We start from the raw sequence: 21,738 nt of genomic DNA on the forward strand, positions 1-21,738 counted from the left end.
CTGTGTACTAAATGTATGGTGCCAAATCATTTTCAAATGTACACGGATTTAAATTTTCGTTTAGGTATAGTTTATTTTTTTCCACATAAATTTAAAACGTTATTAGAAATTTAACATTATATCTTAATGGCTCTTTATAATTTGAATTTTTAAATTTGTTGTCAATTAATATTGATTTATTTTAAAATTGTTTTCAATGTTTACCTCATCGAAGCTCATAAAAAAAAAGATGTGTACCAAAACGAATGAAGCACAATGTTAACGCATTTTGTACTTTTATACCACTGCTCCTATTCAATTTGAGGTTGTAATTGTTTTTTTTTTTCTTAACTTGGTAACATTTTAGACATGTATAACATTTACCTAAGACTGAACGAGACTGTTAATTTGTTTTTTTTTTTTTTAGTTTTACGTTATAATTTGTATTCAAAATTTCAATATTCTCGTTATGGTCATACATTCTACATACAAATTTAAATAATATTAATCCTCTAGTACAAAAAATTAATTATTATTAATATTCTGTGTAACTAATTTTTTTTTATTATTATTATTACCTTGTTCAACCTTGACAAATTTTTGTATGTTCATATAATTTAGCGATAAAAGAAATGAATAATTAAAAACAACAATTATACATAGTATAAGCTTTTTGATTTATTTTTACATACTTCCATGCAAATAGAGAAAAGACTATTACTTTTTAGTTTGTGACATCAAATTTAATAATTTCTATCAAAAGATACTGTCTGACATATATAATGTATCATGGACGTAGTCAAAGAACTGATCCAATTTTGGGCAGCAAGGTTTTATGGCCATCAAATCATTATAAAAACAGTTTTCGACGTCTTCGGGTGACAATAAGGACAATCCAAAAAATAGTTTCAGAAGTTGCCCGATTTCTGAAGTATTATCTTTAAATTCATTGGAGAGACCAAACTGTTGAATTTTTCTCCACCATGACTGACATAAATGGAATCTGCAACCTCTAACTGTAACTTGCTGTAGCTGTGAAGTAATGGCACTATGGATAGCTGTTTCAAAATCAACGAAAACCGTGCCAACTGTTAGATAGTTTGAGACCTTATTTAATGCATTATGCAAGTATGTAAGTTTCCGTAGTCTTGTTCGAAAGTAGGTTAAATACGACAGGAACATAATTATTTTGCACCTTGATAAAAATAGAAAATAATTGGTAAAATTGCTTAGGACAACTTTTGAATGTTCCATCGACAAATAATGTAGTGGCTTTCTTGAGTTGTTCCAAGTTCTGCGTTCATGTAAATGTAATTAATAATATATTGTTGACAGAATCGTTGTCATAAATAAAGTTTTCTCCGAGATTAGTTATTAACGAATATTCACTGACACTTTTATGCAGTTCTTCAAGATTAGAAGGTAACTTGGGAATTGTTCTTAATTTAGCAAAATTCAAATTTTTACGGATTCTGTTAATATCATTTTGAAGTAGTGAGTCACTATGATTGTTTAAAGCTATCTCCTTGCGTATAATTTTAGATGGTCGCTCTGTAATAAGTTAATCACATTTTTTTTTTAATGAATTTGTCAATTGTTGTCGCACAAGTGTTGTACCATCGTCTTCTTTTTCGTGGTTACCTATGTGGCTATGTGTTAATACTTCTTTACATAAACAATCTCCATTCAACTTAACGTATGCTTTACATTTTCGTTTTGTACATATCCACCTCTGTATGTTATCTGCTAGGTTCTATTGGAATCCAAACTTGTAATTGTCAATAATCAACAACTTAGTTCCCTTTTCACTAAACATAAACTCCATAATTACGAAAAAATAAAATATGAAGTACAAATAACAAATTTATACGATGTGTTCGAGACTTATACGATTTGAAAGTGTACAGTGCTCACTGCTCACTAACATTATTGTCATTCGCACATAGGATAATATAGTGAAGATAGGTATACCATACAGCGATAAAATTACATATTATATCCTCAATCGTTATTTTAATTGATCATTTAATTATCAATATAATATCATCGATAATTTGCTAAACTGCCAATATATAAATATTTAAGATATTGCCATGAAGGCACATTTATATTTTATACTACCTATCTAATTTATATTTTGTACCAATTTTTAGAAATTAAAAATTACCTGTACGCAAACGGAAACCAATTCAGCTCAACTTAATAAAATACCTTTTTCAAACGGGAACCGATTCGGTTACTCCCAAAATAATAAATCGGAAGTTTTAATTATTTAAGCATACCTATACCTATATTGATACGTCACAAATTTACCAATTTTTTGCCAAAAAGTAATATAATTACAAGTATTATGACGCGCGCAGGTATAGTTTTACTCGTATTATTATTATATTATATATATATATATATATATAAGGTAGGTACCTATACACCTACCTTCGTACAGCTACGCGTAGTATTGTTACAACTTACAACCAAGTTGAGCGCGTGATATTTTGTTTTTCCCCTCTCGTCATCCGCGACTCGTGAACTGGTCCAAACACCTGACACTATAATATATAATGTGTATTTACTATTAACGGCGGCCATAAAATAATAATAATAATAATAGTAATAGTAAAAAAAAAGCCGAATTCAAAATGAAAATTAGGCATATGCACACCACAACGACGTGTATATACAACACTACGGCGTGTTTGCATTCGCGCTGAACATGTTTTACATAAAGTTGTACGTTTTTATTTGTGTTTTATTGTTTACCGTAGTGCTACCGTTACTGTCTGCCAAGTAAGAGTTTTGACGTATTTTTTTGCTGCATTTTTTTTTTTAATTCCGCCACGTTACGTATTACGTATTGGTATTGTGTTAACAATATATAGGCAAAAAACAAAACACAATAAAAAATATAATATCGCACCATTCGCACCAACCTCCCGAGTTATGCACTGTTATTGTAAATTGCAAAGTCCGATTTGTGCAGTAATTGATTTTGTTGATATTTTTATTTTCGAAAAATTACGGTAAAGTTTTCGAGTACCTATCTATATCGATGGCCGACGCCCCCGGCAATATTGCGGGTCGTCAGTTAAAACATGCTTCATCGTCGTCAATTTGGCCGAGTTTTCTCACGACTGCGTCCGGTAATAAGGTGTCAACCGAGTGCGTTCCAAGAAAAAAGGTCATATTTTAAAGTTACTCGAGTGCTTCCCAAATAATTTAGAGTTACACGGGGTGCATCACGAGGAGGTAAATTGGCTTATATCCCAAAAATGTTTGGTTACCTATTGTTATTTATTAAATTATCTTGACATAATATAATCATTTTATTAGATGTTGGTGGGTGTTGGTACCTACTAATATTTTTTAGTGTTTATAATATAATTTTTTTATTTAATTGATTTTTGATTGATTTTTCAACACCACAATTCCCACACAATCCATTCTAATTCAATTTTTGATGTGTTTTTGTATTATCTTCAATGAACTTAAATTTTTCTCGTTGCCCGGTCTAATTTTTTTAGTTACCTATTATAGATTTGAAGTTCAAATCTAATTGTTCGAGTCTACTTTTAATAATTTTAAAAAGGTACCAAATATTTTTTACGATTATTTGTAAGTATACCATTGGTACTTATGGAAACATTGGTTATACCGCTACAGTGCAAGTGCAAACCTACTTAGAGTAATATTATTATATAGGTATGTTCCGTTATAGACTAAATCGTACTATCAGTGATAAAATTATGGACGCACATGGAAATTTGGACAGGTATACTAAAATTATTATTATCGATATTAAATACGGACTCATTTGGGCGATGAAAAATGTACGTAATGGGTACCTCTAAACGGGACACACTTGGGCGACATCTGTGAGTTTATAATATAGCGTTAGTATTTACACTTACCTATATCTAAAACATTTAATCATAATTATTAGGTACACGTTATCGCGAGTCAAGGTGTACTGTTGGATTTTTGGATAAGTTGGGTACCTACCTACCTCATAATATTATATAATTACCACCGGATTCTGATTTCTGAACTATTATTATTATTTAATCTACTAATGATGTATTATTATATTTATGTACTTATAAATGCGTCTACTTATTTTCGTAGATAATCATTATTATTGTAGCTAAATTGAAGAAGGTTTCAGCTGCTTTAATGTAGGTAGATCAACAGTCATATACTCACATCATAATATCGTGGTTTGGTTTTACAAATCTTGTGTAAAAATATTTAAAAATTTTAAAGATTTAATGATTATACATTTTTACGTTATGATTTGAATCAGGCCCATCAATCATTTTAAAATTAATACATTTTTTATAATCTGTATCCTATACCCACATCAAAAGGTTAGGTTAGAACTAGAAATAAACCATAAATATATATACCTATTTACCTACGCAGTACACGTTTTGTCTCTTCTTATAGCTTTGTTTCAAAATGTATTGTTAATTGTTATACCTAATATACAGACGTTCATAATATTATAATATAGGTATATGATATTAGGAAGCAATGAAGCAAAATGGTATATATCCACCTTTAAAGGTATATAATAATATATTTAGGTCACATGACACGGGAACTTGGTAATGAATATAGTCGTTAGTCGTTAAATTATATTATTGTATTGTATTATAGTTAGTATAACGATGTTTATTTTTTGGCCACCGTTTTCTTTTGTTTAATCAAATAGAAATGCAGCCGAAAAGGGTTATCGTTAACGACGTGTCGTTTATGTATTATATTGACGCAAATGAAATGAATATAGGTAGGTTCTCGGTTAATTTCGCTTTTCTATTATTATATTTTGCATAATCTGTGCACGAAAAATACATATGTATTTTATTATTTGTTCTCGATGTTTCGACGTATATATTATTAGGTAGTATTATGCTTGACAAATGACAGAAAACGTTATGACTTATGAATATACCTATAATATATGTGTAGTGTAAGTTACCAACTGACAACTATAGTATGAATCTAATATCTATAACATTTTTTGTCAAAACCAAATTGCTTGTTTCTTAATTATAAAAATAATAGGTGAACGCTTGACATTGTTTAATGGCACTATCGATGTTTATGTTTTAGATTCTGAGCGATTAATGTATGGGTATACTTGTTTTACAATGTGTTTTTTATTTTGTGTGTCTATTAGCACACAATTTGTAGTAGAAACAATGCTACGATTTTCAAATTTCACTATCTTTTCTAGTAGGAAAATTCCGAAAATGAATGTAGTTGGTACCTTTGAGAGGTCGAAATAAAAAAATTCCCAGAACTTTTTAAAGTATCGGAAAAAAGCAAAAACAAATCAGTGAAAGATTTACGCAAAATTGTAGTGATTTTTGACAAAATCGATTGATTCTTATTTTTGTTTAAAACAAATTACCTACTATTAATTAACGGTATATACCTATTTGAAATTTTAGTCAAATATTAAAGATAAATAGGCACGATATTTTTATAAGCATTTGAATCCTAAATTCTAACAAAGTTCATTAAAATCATGAAAATTTGTAAATTATTTTTATTCTGTTGTGAAAAATGTATTTCATGTTCAAAATTTTATGGATAAGCCTTGAAAAGAAAGTTTATAAAGTTTCTCATAAGTAGTTTACCATAATACATTCACTCATTTTTTTTTTAATTTTAAGTTCAAATTTGTATGAATTGTATTTAAATTAAAAATCAAATATAAATATGAAATGTATTTATAATGTATTAAATACCTTAATATGCTGGTTTTAATATTGCTATAAATGTCGATGATATTATAATGATATTACATAATATTAGACGCAAGTTAAAAGCGTTTAATTAACAAAAGTAATTTGTTAGTTTGACAATTTTGATTATTAGTTATAAATTCACTAAATTTTTTTTGTTAAAATGACCTTTTTCTATTTTTAATTTTTTAAGTACCTATCTACTAGCATAAATTCATAATATAATTGTGTCTCGGCAGCTGTTGTAGTACAGCTGACTACAAATATTTAGTTGAATTACAAACTAAGTACCTCCGTGAAAACTTTTCAAAATAATAGTTACATTTTATAAAATACATACCTAAAAGTTATATATCAAACTGTATTAATATGATTAATTCTAGTAGATAATATGATAATATAGATATTAGATTGGTACATACTACATAGGATTTTTTTTCAAAATATTGAAAAACATTATCCATCTCATGAAAAGTTCACCATACTGATTAAAAATAAACGTTAATTTTAAAAAAGCTGGCAACAAGCATTTTGGTCTTTGGAGGTTTAAGTCGTTTAACTCGTATAATTGGGTGGTATTTATCATTATATAATATATTGCACGGCTCTCATGGTCGTAGAATCAACTATTTGCATGGTTCCAACCGAATACATTTTAAACAAAATATGTTTATCGTTTATATTTACTGTTTAGGACAAACCAAAATTGTGAAGTGGAGTACAATGATGAAGTGTCGTCATCGGAGAAAATACTTCGATGGTTGACCGATCCTTGTCGGTACGACAAAACAGTAGCCCCAGGAAAACTCGTTGCGCACAATCCAATCGTTGTGTCAACTAGAATTCATGTGTATCACTTAACTTCTGTGTATCCGCGTAACCTGGTACGTTAATATTTTGACGTTTAGACCTTCGAATAATATTATAATATAGATTTGATACATCAAATAATCGATAGATTTTTGTAAGTATATAAGTCTGAAATTTTTTCATATAATATTCTGTACAGCATCTACTAAACGTATATTATAGATTTAAATTATAAATTTATAACATTATATTTGGATACAAACCTGTACGCTGTAGCGTATTTCGGTAAATTTAAATATCACATTAATATTCACGTTACAGGTGTAATCTGGTTCAGTATTTTTTAAGGTTCTAAGTATTAATCTAGTGTTCTGTAGTTAGAGACCTAATTAAACATTTTTTTTTTTAAAATTAGAAACAACATATTATGGTGTTTTAAAGACTAATCTAGTATCTACTAATACCTATGTACCTATAATAAACTATGCTAGACTTGAATGTCGAGTCTAACTTAATGTTTTATTTTATTATAAAGTGATTTATATTGTGTATGTATTATAGTAAGTTTTTATTAATATCATTGGAAAAATGATAGGTAACTACTATAGTTTATTTTTGAAGGTTTTGTTATTTATGCCAAAAAAAAAAAAATAATAATAATACCTAAATACATCCATGCTTTACAATAATTGTAAAGTTTAATTTAAAGTTTACATCGAATTAATATAATATAGGACTTCAAAGTGAGGATATTGTTACAATTCCGGTGGAGAGATGTCCGATTAGCATTTGAAAATTTAGTACCTACGGAATCTTCTGAAGTGGTGTGTCAAAAGGGAGTATTAGAACGAATATGGATACCAAACGTGTACATTGCCAACGAAAAACACTCATTGACGGTGGCCGATATGACCGAAGACTTGATAGTCACCGTGTTACCTGATGGAACTGTGATGTTATCGGTCAGGTGCGACAGCGATACTATAGCTATATAGTTCAATGGCCTTAGATTGAAAAACGGTTTGCTGTGATAGATATAAGTGGTACTGAAGTGCACATTTTAGGAAAATTTCAAATTTTTAACTCTTTTAGTTTGCTCATGCGTAATTCAAATTAAATTGTTTTGAATAGCAACCCTTATTTTTGACACTAGATATGGGTAGATAATTTTTTTCTAAGACATTTTGATCCGTTGGCCATAGTTTTAAACCTAAAATTGACCGAGTTACAGGCCAACAGATTTTTATAAATTAAAATAATTCAATTTTTCGAAACAAAAAAAACATGGTAGGTACACTTGTAAATTGTATTGAATGGATTTTTTTCATGAATAGGTAGGTACATGAAAAATACATGAATATATGATACATACCTACGTAATACGTTACTGATAAATAACTCGACGACTGTAAAAATGTTTAGAAAATAACGGAGGACATATTTTGAATATTTTATTAAATAAACAAATTCACTTAAATAAAATTTCAAAATTAGATAATACAAAGTAATTTACCTACTTTTTGTTTCATTATTATGTATGTATACCTAATTATGTATATACCTATGTATCATGTATTCGTGTACTTTTTTATCTACCTATTCATGAAAAAATCCACTCAATACAAGTGTACCATGTTTTTCAAAAAATTGAATTATTTTAATTTTTAAAAATGCGCACTTTGGTACCACCTATCTATCACAGCAAATCGTTTTTCAATCTAAGACCATCGAGCTGAGATATTTAGTAGTACATATAAAACGGGACATACTGTATAGCTGAGTTATTGACAATTTGTTATTAATTTGGTAATTTAGTTCTATATTATATTACGTTTATTCGGTATCCACGGTTTATCTGTGCTGTGTTACAGGTTGAAGACATCCGTATTCTGTTGGGTGAAGCTAGGCAGATTCCCATTCGACCGTCAACAGTGTCACTTGATCATGGAAACCTGTAAGAGCATAACACCACGTCTAACTTGTTGTGTTATGATATGCGTATAAGTCGTATAATCGTACATAACACATTATTTTCTATCTATTATGTTTATACGCATATCGTCGACCTAACTCGAAATTATCTTAACTCTAAAATGACAACTTTTCAGGAGAGATAAAAACGGTTCATTAATTAAAAAAACTATTAAAACATTTAAAACCAAATTTCTTCAAAACTTTAACAGCTGATTTCATGGAAAAATAAGTAACCGTTTGGAGTAATAATGATTTTAAACAATGCATGAAATAATTATTAGATATGTAAAATAAAATAATCCCAAAATTACATTTTTGGAGTTGGGACAATTGAGAGTTAGGTTGATGATATTTAACTATTTAAGACGTAAATGGGCCTGGAATATCATATTATAATATATTATGTTATATTCCACGGAAGATTAAATTTAATGGTTAGGATATTATTAGTGATATAGGTAATCGTTTATCGTTCACTGCTTTGAGTGCTTCTAGTTCTATAATAGGTCTTAACTTACCTCCTGTAGCATCAGTATTTACGAACACGATTAGAATTTCTTAAAAAAAATGAATTGGCATGCGAAATGTTTAACCATTCTTACGTCTGTACCAAGGTGTATTGATACATCTATATATTATAAATCTTGATATATCTATCAATACACTGTAATAACGCAAAAATAAAGTAACTAAAAATATAGTAATTAAAAATATAAATATTAGTAAAAGTAAAAATATTAATATGTTAATTAATATTTTTATTTTTATGAAAGTAATAGTTTTGTTTTAATTGAAGTAATTAGAATAAATTGTATCGGCAACCACAAGGGACACAAGCCTTGAATGATTGCCTCAAATATATTTGTAAGTTGTTAGAAGTCTATTGATTATTTTAGCCTATATTTTATTACTCTAAATTTGTGGAATTACCTTCCTCCTGATGGTCGGAGGGTTCTCGAGGTCGAGCTTCGAGAACGATCAAGTAAACTCTACAATACTATTATTATTTAAATGTGGGTGCGCATGCACCTTACCTTGTCCGCAGCTGTCTCTGGTTGCAGTCGACGTAACAAGGATGGAGTTTATTAATTTTTTTATCACTCAAGAAAGAAATAACTAAACACTTTGACAAATTTCGTTGTATGAAAAAGAAACAGTAAAGTTGTCGTAGGCAATGTCCTCTGAGTGGTTGCGAGTAATTCTGCTGTGCTCCTGCACTTGTCTGTCTGGGTGGTGCTCATGCACTTCTCGCTATGGAGGGTGCTCATGCACTGATGAGAGGAGACGATTTAGGCCAGGTCCGCCAGAGTCATCGGCGGCCCGATCAAAGGTGTCGGTGTCCCCAAAGAAAATTGTCTTTTTCCCTGGTGAAAGCGACCCTGACCGGACCATCCCCCGTCTCCGGCGGCACATGAAAGAAGTTGCATGTGTTGCGCTGTACCGTTATAATCCCGTACAGTGTCCTGTACGAGACTAGATAATAGGAATCGTTCCAATCACCAGTGACATGATTTATTGGGGTTATTTTAGATTTTATTACATGCGTACGACAACTCGACCGTTATATATTTTATTAAATGAAAATAACGACTTTACAAAAATCATGATATGTAGAATCGAGCATATCATTACAACACCTTGGTCTGTACTATCTTCTCGCCACTTCAATGTTGACCGCGCAGTTTCATTTTTTCTATTTTTGACTATTGATTTGATTTCCTGAACGTTCCTTCTATCCTTTCTATATTATTTACCACGTTCTTTTCATTCTCTAGGATGTAGTATGTGCCTAATACGAATGTATAATACATGCTGTTGAAAATAGATAAATGTAATTTAAAAAATTAAAAAATATTGTGTTACATGCACGTTAACACGGTTAAAGTGATTAACAAATTATATTAATAACTCAAATTTTTTTTAACAAATTTAACTTTAGGAATTTTTATACATAAAAGTTAGGTATATTAGTTTATTGACTCATTATTAATGTCTAATTTTCTTATGCTGTATATGGCGCATGACTGCATGAGCGTATTGTGCAAATTACTATATAATATTGTATAACATATAAAGTATGAACCGGCTGTGACGATGTTTGTTGTAGGGAGGTACGACACCACACAATTGGTGCTTAATTGGGAAGTCGAATCTCCAGTCACCGCGGCCCTAAATGATAACTCGTGGGTTCCTTACTTGACGGAATACAAATTGCTGAAAATAATACCACACAGCTCCGAACATTATGTCGAACCAATTTCTCTGGACCCAACTTCTAGTAAGTACCCATACTACCTACCTATAACTTATAATGTTATACAGTTATATAAGTATTTACACGTTACACCTATACATAGATACGTATACATCTGTAGTATTATATTAAACTATATATTATATAAAGCCCTAATTCCTATATTACCTATGTACAATGTATTTATGAGTGCAGTACTTAAATATACAAACGAATCGCATATCCTAAGTTATTATAGTTATAACAAATGTATTAACCAAGCAGACTTTTCTCGTTACAGCTTACCGTTACACATCGTTGACGTTAACGTTCCTACTAGCCAGAGAGTACGGGTTCTACATCATGGACTATTACATGCCGGGCATATTGTTGGTGACGATTTCGTGGGTGTCGTTTTGGATGGCGCCCGACGCCGCGCCCGCGCGTGTCGCTATCGGTACGGTATAAATAAACATATATGATAAGAGAATAAAAAAAATCCTACGAATTTAATTTGAACGGTGACCGCGGTAACGGACAAACGCACAGAGCTTATATATAAGTATGTGTTGTAAGCAGCTTACACGGAGGGGTGAGGAGTCCACCGGCCCGCGGCTACCGCCATTGGTTATTTTTTACTCGGTATATCATAAATGACAGTGATCAATGTTGGTTGAAACAGTTAATGATTTTAATTAAGGTAAACCGATAGTATTTGTCGTTAAGAAATGGAATCAAAGACAAAAAACAAATTTTATACATTCACATAGGTACCTACGTACACCGGATATACTTCTGCAATGCTGCGTTATAACTGTAAGTGTCGGTAAACAATATCTTGTAAGTAGTAGGTAAACTACGAGTATATACCATCACTGCAGTGACAGTTATGGGCCATGTGGTTTATACTTTGGGCTTATAAATTAACATCTGAATCGTTTTCTGTTCACGAAAAAAATAATGTATTTTATTGTATAGTCTATAGATAGTTATTAGTTTGTACCTTCTATATGGGCGGAGGTCGTTTGGACTAAAGTAAAAATATTAACCGTGAACTTTACTATTTGACAAACGATTATGTGTGTGTATTTTATATATTTACGAGTATACTATACAGAACGTACGTAGAAAAAATTTAGGGGGTATTTTTGAAAATCAGTTATTGAAAAGTAGAAATTTTTTTTTAAATTCTTTTATACCCATCACGACGTCAATATACAATAGGTACCTATAATTTTATTTTATTTATAAATCCTGTTTAAGCATTTTTATTTTTGTTCAAATTATAATAATAATTTTAATTTGTTAGTATTACATTTTTATTACACAAACCAAATATTTCGTGGGGTGTTAGAAACACCAAAACACCCCCCCCCCCCCCTATGTACTTCCATTATACTATACAAGTATCGCAAGTATTATTGCAGAATTTAGATAGTGTATCATTTGATGTTCATTATTATTTATAACTGCAATATCCTTCTTTATTTTCTGGCTTGATCAACTCTATGAGAGTTTTTTCCGCTATTTATCAATATTAATTATTAAAATATTTAAAATTAAATAAATTAACAGATATTTTTTTAAAAAATTAAAAAGCACAATATATACATTAATGGAAAATATTCTTTTTATAAGCCTAACCCACTCACATAAGAAAATTATCGTGTACACCACTGACCACTCTGTGTTTTACTCTCGTGTATAATAATATATTGTATATAATATGGCATACAGTGGCGTAGCCAGGAATTACTCGAGGGGGGGTTTAATGACCTTTTTTTTGCTCACCTCTAAAATATATTGTCCAGGAGTGGTACAACGGGTATGGTCGAATTGCACTTATTTTAGTCGAATTGCATTTGAGTTGAAAAAAATTAATGGTCGAACTGCACTTGGGCTCTAAAAAAGTATTTCCACAAAAATATCATGCATTTGATGGGGTTAAAGTTTAGAAAACACTCACTTCCTTTCCCACTTACAGGCTTAGAACGTATAATGATTTTAATCATTGGCGTGGTTAAAAATGATAGTTTTATACATACATCATGTTATAATATAATATTATAAATATATTTTTTTAATCGTCAAATATACCTAATTATTGTAATTTTTACATTTTTTTTTCATTTCAATCATTTTTTTGTAGCTATAAACTAATAACAAACATCAATTAAAAATGTTAGCTAACTAACATACTAAATAATAGTATGTACCTATAGGTGTCATCGATGTATTATAGGTACAATGAATTAAGACAGTTTTACACAGATAAATATATATATATATTAATTATTATTATAATTTAGTGAACTATTAAATATAATTATGTATTTTATATACAAATTATGTAAAAATTAACAAAATGAAAAAAACTATTTTATATCACATACGTATAAGCATACGGCTATCAAAAAACATATACAATATATCATTATACATATGTCAACAAACGAGAAAGTACTACTCTGCTCAGCACATTTATGCGTGGTCGAGACCAGAACTGGTGCTGTTGTTTTTACCGGTAATAGTGTCGTACTAGGCGTTCGATTTTTATTGATGTTGACAATAACCTGTAAAATCAAATGACATATCAATATAAGAACACACTACATAGTGAGTGGCTGTATAACTATGAAAACTATTTTATTAATATGATGTTTAACGTTCAACGTGTGGTCTAGGCGTTCCTAGAGGCCCAAAGTCGTATAAGCCATTATCACGCTGCGATAAAACGGTAAATTTGTTTGTACTTTGAAAAGTAACAATATCATATATTATAGTTTATGATTCCGTTATAATCATCATAACAAAATAACTGCAAGTCACTATATAACGATACACAAATTGAACAATTGAAAAACTATAAATTGTATGTAATATTTTGAAATTTAAAAAAAAAATTTTCACTTTTGATTTCCCTATTATTAATTTGCCTGGTTTTACTAATTTATATGTTATAAATAAATATAACCATCCAAAAATAGCAGAATTAGAGCTGAATTACTTGTGATTTTACCATAACCCACTGTATCAATTTAATTCATTGCAATTTAAATTACGCAACTCAATTTTTAATTACAGTCAACTTTTGCATTATGCCAAGTATATTTTTAATAACAAATATGGTTGTATTCTGATAATATCCTAAGATATTGTTTAGAAAAAAAACATTCAAAAACCCAAAACGACTTCACAAATGTATAGAAAGATTAATTCAAATATGCACTTTAACAATAAGACATTTACGATCTCTTCATAAGTGTTTGTATATAACTTAGTCCCACCACTGACCAGTTTGACAGATTCGTAAAAAATATGAATAATATATAAGACGCTAACCTTATTGTCCATGATAAACTCTTTGTGATTTTTGCATTTTTTCATATTCTGCAGCTTGTTTTGTTCATGATAATTCTTACCATGACGACCGTCGCTGTTTCGGTTTTTAGCACAGTGCTTTTCATGGCGGTTTTTTTCAAAGGGCTTATCACACTGGTTCTTGCTACAGTGTTCCCGATGTAAGTTTTTACCACAATGCTTATCGTAGCGGTTCTTACCACCTTTGTTCTTCTCGTGTTTATTTTTACCAAATTTTTTCTCATCGTGGGGATTCTTACCATTGTAATTTTTACTTAAGCCCATACCACTGTAAGAAGATCCACTAAAAGTACTGTATTTCGCCGTCGTCCAAGATCGTTTCGAATAACTCATAGCAATTAAGTTCCACCAGTTTTGGAAAGGATCGATTTTTGTTGTATTTCGGACTTTATGGGTAGTGACTGGTGATCGTGTAATGGGTATAACCACCGCCGTCCATTCGTTTTCCAAAGTCAATGGCGAGGCGTTCACAACTACAGTGGATAATTCGAGTAGCGCCAACAGCATGATCGTCAATATCTTAAAGCGGGATAAATAAAGGTTCGTTAATCTGCTAAAGAAATGACCTTCCGGAGTAATTGATGTAGAATTCTTCAGTTTTGCCGACATCATTATCGTCCTAGTTAGTTAAGAGTTATACTATACTATTCTGGTGTACGAAAAAGTAACACGATTTTGTGAAAAAAACTATTAAAATATTATTATTACTGTGCTGTAAACGTTGAGATGTAGTTTTGTTTGACATACATCATTCATTTTATTGTAGCTAGGTTATGCTTTAAGAAAATTACAAATGTTTTAAATACACTTATTTAGCCAACTACTTTTCTATTTCGACATTACTTGAATTCTTAGACATAGTATTTCGTGAACATATAATATTTTTATAATACAGTATAAAAATTATACTATAATTTGATATTTTAATCAAATTCTAATCGTAGTTAGTATACAAAGATAATATTAGGTACGTTTAGTCATAAACTATTTGCATATATTATATAATTCCTAGTAAACTACTAGATTAACATGTTTATTAATATTAATTACTTATAATATTCTTAATAATTAAAAATATGCTACTGCTTTAAAATGTGGTTAGTTATTTTTGACACTATATCATATTCTATAAAATACATATAATATGTTGTACTAAACCCCGATATAAATGTTTTCATATTATTTTCAATAAAATATTATCCTTCAAGTTTATAATATGTAATATATTTTAGAAATGAAGCTTAAAAATTAATTTAGTGTTTAATCCCAAAATAGTATTATTTTCATTTATTTTACCTCAAATTAACTACACGCTATGACAGACGAGCGCCTAAACTCTAATAATATTTTTTTCTGAATAATGTATTATTATAATGTACTTATTAGATAATAAAATAATATTTAAAATTTAAATAGCTACTAGTATACTAGATAAAGTCAAAATCACTAAAATGTCATTCATACAATTTTTTCGATTAAATCTAAATAAAATTAATATTATTATTACTATTATTATTATTATCTAAACTATTATAAGAAACGCTTAATATACTTTAAAATAATTTAAAGTTTTGCAAGAAAAAAACGTGTAGTGATTAATTAATTTATATTTCTAATTAAAAACCATTAGATCTCACATAGAGGTATTCAGTAGAAGAAACATAAATTACCATATTTTTTGTAATACGACGGTAATAATTTTTAAAACAATACCTAAATTACATATATTACTTCTTATTCATATTTCATACCCTCTTTTGAACGTTAGTCTCGTATCATATTATAAAACAAGTTTATAATAGTCAACTTTTATTATTATAGATTTTCTCCTGAGCGTCATTAATTTAAACATATTTTTATAATATTTTGGAAATTTATAATACACTGTTTTGGTATTATCAGATGAATGTATTTATAGTTATCTATTTAATAAAATATTATCAATGAATATTATTAGAAAATTTTAAATACCTATGAGAATAAAATATTATAAAATATATGATGCCAAACACAATGTCATATATAATAATTACAATTTTCAAACACCACTGATGGCATGTGCATATTAGATATATAGGTAATAATAATTATGTAATTACGACACCGTGACTATAATATTGCAGGTACAAGCACAATGCTCACATACTTCCAGCTGGGTATCGACACGGGCTCCAAACTACCTAACGTGTCATATATTAGATCTAACGACTTATGGTTTATCGTGTGCACCGCGTTTATATTTCTCTCGTTGGCTGAATTTGCATTTGTCAACACAATATGGCGATACGGGTGAGTATATTATGATTTACATCTTTGTGTAGACTGTTGAGCACAGACTTTCTCAGAGAAGCTGATGCCAATGCTTTAGGCTAATTACAGTGAATTACTTTAGGTTTAGAGTGTTTAGATGTTTATTATAGAAAAAATTAGTGACGTAATTTTGGATAGATATTGAAGAGACGGGGTTCCGATTTAGAGGCATTTTATGAACATAGAGAATATTTTAAGGAACAAAACTAGATATATTACCATGCATTGACGAACTTAACCCTATTTTTAATATATTTTTTAAATAGACATTTTAATAGGTATTTATATAGTGTCGTTGCTTTACTCCTCTATAATCAAAAATTTATTTTGGATGGTTATGAACTTATGAATAGCGACATAGTGTATAAGTTATAACGATTATGAGCAGAATGTTTTATTGAAAAATGATGTTCTTCAAAATACAAAATATGAAAAGCTAGAAAAACATTGTATATATATATATTAAGGTTATTTATAGGTACGAGGTGCCAACCAACCAACCATCGGGCATAATGCTTCGAAGGTGGAGATACGTATACCACGGCCATTTCCAATTGAGTGCTCGCCTATAACATAAATGAAAAATGTCCGTGAATTTGTTATGAACAACTCACGTGGTCTACACATTCAAAGTACAAAAACTGCATTCTATATTGTAAAAATCAATACTTAGTATTATACGTACAGACTGCAGTGTAGCCGGTTAGGTATAAATCATGTATAAGTACTATGCATCATATAAATATCAACATACTATCACTGTTATACAAAAAAAAAAAAAAATATGTAAAGAAGTTGTGATTGAATATTTTCTTTTAATAAATGAAGTAGGTACCTACCTTGAGCATATATGCTAATACATAAATCTACGTATACGTATATCGAAACTTTAGATAAGTTAATTTTATTATAGATGTAGGAATGTAGGATACATATTAATACATGGCAGATATGGTACTACACCGTCTATACCAAATATCAGGTAGTCCAGTGGCATAGCCTGGGAGGGGGGTTAATGGGTTATAATCATTCCCCCTAAAAATGTCTTTTATTTTGTAAAACATAAGTATATTTATTTATTTATAATGAAATTTTACTCCTCCACATAAAAAAATAATATTCTTTTAGTTACGCCACTGTCAGGTACCAATTAATATAATATTAAATATTATTTAAGACATGAATATTTGTTATTGTTATTTTTTCAGATGTCACCCCGTCAAGTTAAAAAGTAAATCCAACAAACAAATGTTTAAGTCATCGATCAAAGCGAGCAAAATGTCTAAGTGGATAGTCAATAATGAGCAACCGCAACAAACCATTGCAGCCGGTGGTTTATTTCTCGACGGAATAAGGTTACAAAACAATGTAAAGTATTAACCTATCAAACTATCAAAATATATAATATATACGTATATAGTACAAAAACATTTTCTTTTATGTAAAATAATAAGCCCTATAAGTATATCTAATATAATAGGTATAGGTAGGTTGCGTTGAGTTGTTTTCCTTATTGTTGTTACTGTCACATGGGTACGTGGTTACTTCTGCCTACTTACAATAATTTTATATTATGCAAGCATGCGACGTTCGAATGATTTCCAGATGGGTTGTGACTTGCGGCTCGTAACACAATAGTTTTCTTGTGGAGCCTCTGGTTGATTTTCTATTCTTCGAGATTGCAGCTGTATAATTTGAGTATACTGTGTTATCGTAATATGTATTACGTATAGGTATAGGTAGAACCTTAGGGATATATGAACAGCTGCATAGGCATGATGTATGAATGTATGATAAATTGACATCGAGATGAAGGTATATAGCCATATAGTGATTCAGTATTCACCAGATATGTTCATTCAGATTTTTATTTGATTTCTGTGTTTTGGAATTTTTAAAAATACATTAAGTTCATATTTTCAAATTCTTAAGAGTTAGGAATATCATATGAAAATATAAACCTCTATTTTTAAAATGAGAACTGCTCTTGCATTTTAAAATTTATTTAATGGATAATTTTCTGAATATGCTGACTATTAAAATTTGAACTCGTAGTTTTTGAGTTATTTAACTTTGTGAACTTTAAATAATATAATATAACTCAATGTTAATAGGTTTGGAAGATCACAGGGGCTATAGTGACTTGAAAATGTTAGTATGTAATTAATTTTAATTTATCAACATTTATAATTTTTAGAAGTGGTCCAAGTATAATTATATAAATATTAGATCCAATGTTACATCTATTTTAAATGTCTGTAAAATGTTTAGGACTTCTATTTACTTTTTAATAATAACATTTAAATAATTTTTAAACAATTTGTTTGGATTTTGAATTATGTACAAAAAAAATATTCACATATTAATATAATCTACAATTTATTAAAGGGGAGGGCTTACATTAAAATAAATAAAAGTTTTTATCGCTACAAGACACTTTTTATGAATTATAAAAATTTTAAGAATTTGAAAATATGATCTTAAATGTTTTTAAAAATTCCAAAAATCAAAATTTGAGTAAATTAATTTTTATAGAAATAAATGGGATTGAGTAAAATAGTTGAATTTCTCTGTATGTATTTATAATATACAAGTGTGTCTTTGAAGTGTGCAAAGATTATTTTAAAATAATGTCAAAATAAGAATAATTTGTTGATTATTCATTATTGTAGGTACCTATCTACTCTAAAAAATATTTATTTATTTTATAATACTTATATAAAATGAATATACAAGTCATATTATAACTTACAAATCTTCAATATATTTTATTTAAATATTAATAAGTATACTCTTAAAATTGAAGGTTTATTTGGCATTCCTGTATTTTCTATTTCACAAAAAGAACTGTTGAAATGATTGGTAATGTGTTTATTGTGTATAGTATATTATAAAATAATTTAAAATATTCAATTACCGATGTTATTATTTAATTTATTAATTATTAGTTAAATATAAATTTATGAAGATATTATACAATTATAATTTATAACCAATAATTAATAATCATATATTGACGATTGATTACTGCAGTTGTAACTGCAGGTTACTATATATTGGTAGTTAGGTACATTAAAATTGTATATCCAGTTACAGCTTTACAAGATACAAGAAACTTTAGAATTGTTAACTTATTATGTTACAATAACTTATAGTTAATTTTAAAGTTATATCAGTTGCATTTTAAGTTACAAGATACTTAATTAAAGTATTGAAAAATTATTTGAATACTTTTACTTAAATACATCATTATATTGATACTTATTGGTAGTCATTGTATGAAATAACATTTATTTGTATATTTAGATCGAATGAGACTAGTTATACTTTAAATATAGGTATATAATAGTGATATTGATATTTTTTATAAACCAAATTTTATATCAATGTTAATTACCTAGGTACCTATATAAAATATATTTAAAAAATTATATATTTACTTTTATCAGTTCAATTATTATATTTTTAAACGTATACCTAACTTTAGATATCTTCATTAACTTTATTAGGTCGATTTAATTTAAAATTACAATAAAAATTGTTATTAGTTAGGTACATTATAATGTCAGATGTAGTAACTTGATAATTACGTACCTAATTGATTACAAGTTACAAATGTACAAATGTAACCAAATTAACCAGGTCACTTAAATTTTTGCTGATAACTGGCCAAGTCCAACCCTGTATATTGTATATTTGTACTAACAATGTACATACCATGACGTATTAGATAAATTATTATTATTATAGTAAAATGATGGGTGTGACTATGATAGTATTGCAGTTTCAATAAAGATTAAAGATCTCGCGTTAAGTGTATATTATGTACTATAAATATTATTTATAGTACATAATATTTATATTTATTTATTAAATATATACGTCATGTAGTCTAGGCTATATAAAGTAGGTATTAACATAATTACGCATGTTTACATTTTATGATATACCTAAGTTAATGACTTTATAATATTATATAATAAATGATAATACTAGTTTATAGGTTCTGCTCGAATTACATCTCTGCAGTGGCGTAATTTGGTCATGTTGGGGGGGGGGGTAAGAAATGTTTTTAAATTTTACTTATAACCCCCCCCCCCAAAAAAAAATAAGCATCTCTTTTCAGTGCAATAAGTGTATTTTTGCATATGATACGGAAACAAATAATTATAAAATATTCAATACACAATAATATCAGTAAATAAATGTAGTTGAGTACCCAGTCTTTTTTTAAAAAAAAAAAAGGTCAACGACACCCAAATCCCCCCCACCATAGGCCACAATTACGCCATACATATAAAATAGCGCTCTGATGAGGCAAAACATTTTTTTTTCAATCTTAAAGAAATACAACTTTGACACTAAAAAAGCACTGTGAGCACTCAAAATGTTACAGTCTCGAGGCGACTGCCTCTGTTGCCCCTGAGGTAATTACCTATGTCACTAACCTAATAGTGTAGGTAGTTTAGTAGTTTTACTATGAAATGACGTGTGCTAATTTTTTTTCTTTATCGTCACTTTTTGATGTACAAAAAAGGCTTTATTTAATAATTTGAACTATCGACACATAATAACTTAATGTGTATAGACATTTCATGAATGGCTAAGTCCCCCCCCTCGGCTATGCCTCCCTATTTATGTGTACACATTACAGTAATTAGTACAGGTACCTATACGGCTATACCTAATAATTAATATATAATATTATATTTAAATAATGGTTGGTAAATTATGTTCAGGGTACGACAGAATTGAACGCAGAACTGCCTTACACGATGGAAATGAAAGCGATGGGCAAGGTAAAATTCAAGGTATCTGAAGAATCAGCACGTCAATTGCATGGCGGTTTAACAACTACGGCTCAACAGATTTCGATTTGGATCGACGAAAAAAGTAGGATTGTGTTTCCAGCATCGTTCATTCTGTTTAATGCAGTGTATTGGAGCTTATTGTGGGTTTAACGAAAATTTCGATGACCTTTGGAAATGGTTGTACGCAACTTCAACGTGAAACGAGAATTTCGAGGGGAAATTCGGTGGGACTATAGGTATACCGGTAATCTACTAGTACCATCCAAAATGTTCTACGAAGGACAAAAAAATTAATGGTATACTGTATAATACCGTACACACATATAGTAAGATACTATTGCCTTTGTTTAAATGTAAATATAGCTAAATACAAATTCAATCGTCGCCTATGAACTAAAAATTATAATGTACCTACCTATTGTGTTTGTGGATTTTTAATGTCATGAATATATTTATAACTTTTTTAAATTTTTCATGAGTCGTTGATGTT

General features: G+C 29.0%; 2 protein-coding genes across 6 annotated transcripts in view; one reads left to right on the forward strand and one right to left on the reverse strand.

Annotated features, from left to right (window-relative positions):
* LOC114123005 (G protein-activated inward rectifier potassium channel 3-like) overlaps nt 1-14,027 on the reverse strand; it is a 108,214-nt gene extending 94,187 nt beyond the window's left edge. The window contains exon 1 of the mRNA XM_050199143.1: nt 14,024-14,027. The gene's annotated coding sequence lies outside the window, so the exon portion shown is untranslated. The remainder of the gene's footprint in view (nt 1-14,023) is intronic.
* Nucleotides 294-21,723, forward strand: LOC114123010 (pH-sensitive chloride channel 2-like). 5 transcript variants are annotated; one of them, XM_050199146.1, is made up of 9 exons: nt 294-2,766; nt 6,424-6,613; nt 7,274-7,506; nt 8,411-8,493; nt 10,621-10,791; nt 11,048-11,203; nt 16,251-16,416; nt 17,646-17,805; nt 21,177-21,723. In XM_050199146.1, the coding sequence occupies exons 1-9, from the start codon at nt 2,693-2,695 to the stop codon at nt 21,396-21,398; spliced, it is 1,455 nt and encodes a 484-aa protein (XP_050055103.1). In that variant the 5' UTR covers nt 294-2,692; the 3' UTR covers nt 21,399-21,723. The 5 variants fall into 5 exon arrangements, 4 of the variants coding, with proteins under 4 accessions (XP_050055103.1, XP_050055104.1, XP_050055102.1 ...); XR_007603677.1 differs by lacking the exons at nt 294-2,766; nt 21,177-21,723 and adding exons at nt 2,773-3,138; nt 16,916-17,069 and having other exon boundaries at nt 17,646-17,778; XM_050199147.1 differs by lacking the exon at nt 294-2,766 and adding an exon at nt 2,774-3,138 and having other exon boundaries at nt 17,646-17,792; nt 21,177-21,331.
* The last annotated feature ends 15 nt before the right edge of the window (nt 21,724-21,738 follow it).

Source organism: Aphis gossypii, chromosome 2, assembly GCF_020184175.1.
Source record: "Aphis gossypii isolate Hap1 chromosome 2, ASM2018417v2, whole genome shotgun sequence".
Classification (NCBI taxonomy): Eukaryota; Metazoa; Arthropoda; class Insecta; order Hemiptera; family Aphididae; genus Aphis; species Aphis gossypii.

What these genes read in the sequence shown, in the direction of transcription:
- LOC114123010 (XM_050199144.1), top strand. Translation starts at nt 3,029, where the DNA reads ATGGCCGACGCCCCCGGCAATATTGCGGGTCGTCAGTTAAAACATGCT. An exon ending in GGTAATAAGGTGTCAACCGA is followed by an intron (nt 3,139 to 6,423) that starts GTGCGTTCCAAG and finishes TTTACTGTTTAG; the next exon opens with GACAAACCAAAATTGTGAAG. An exon ending in TCACTTGATCATGGAAACCT is followed by an intron (nt 8,494 to 10,620) that starts GTAAGAGCATAA and finishes TGTTTGTTGTAG; the next exon opens with GGAGGTACGACACCACACAA.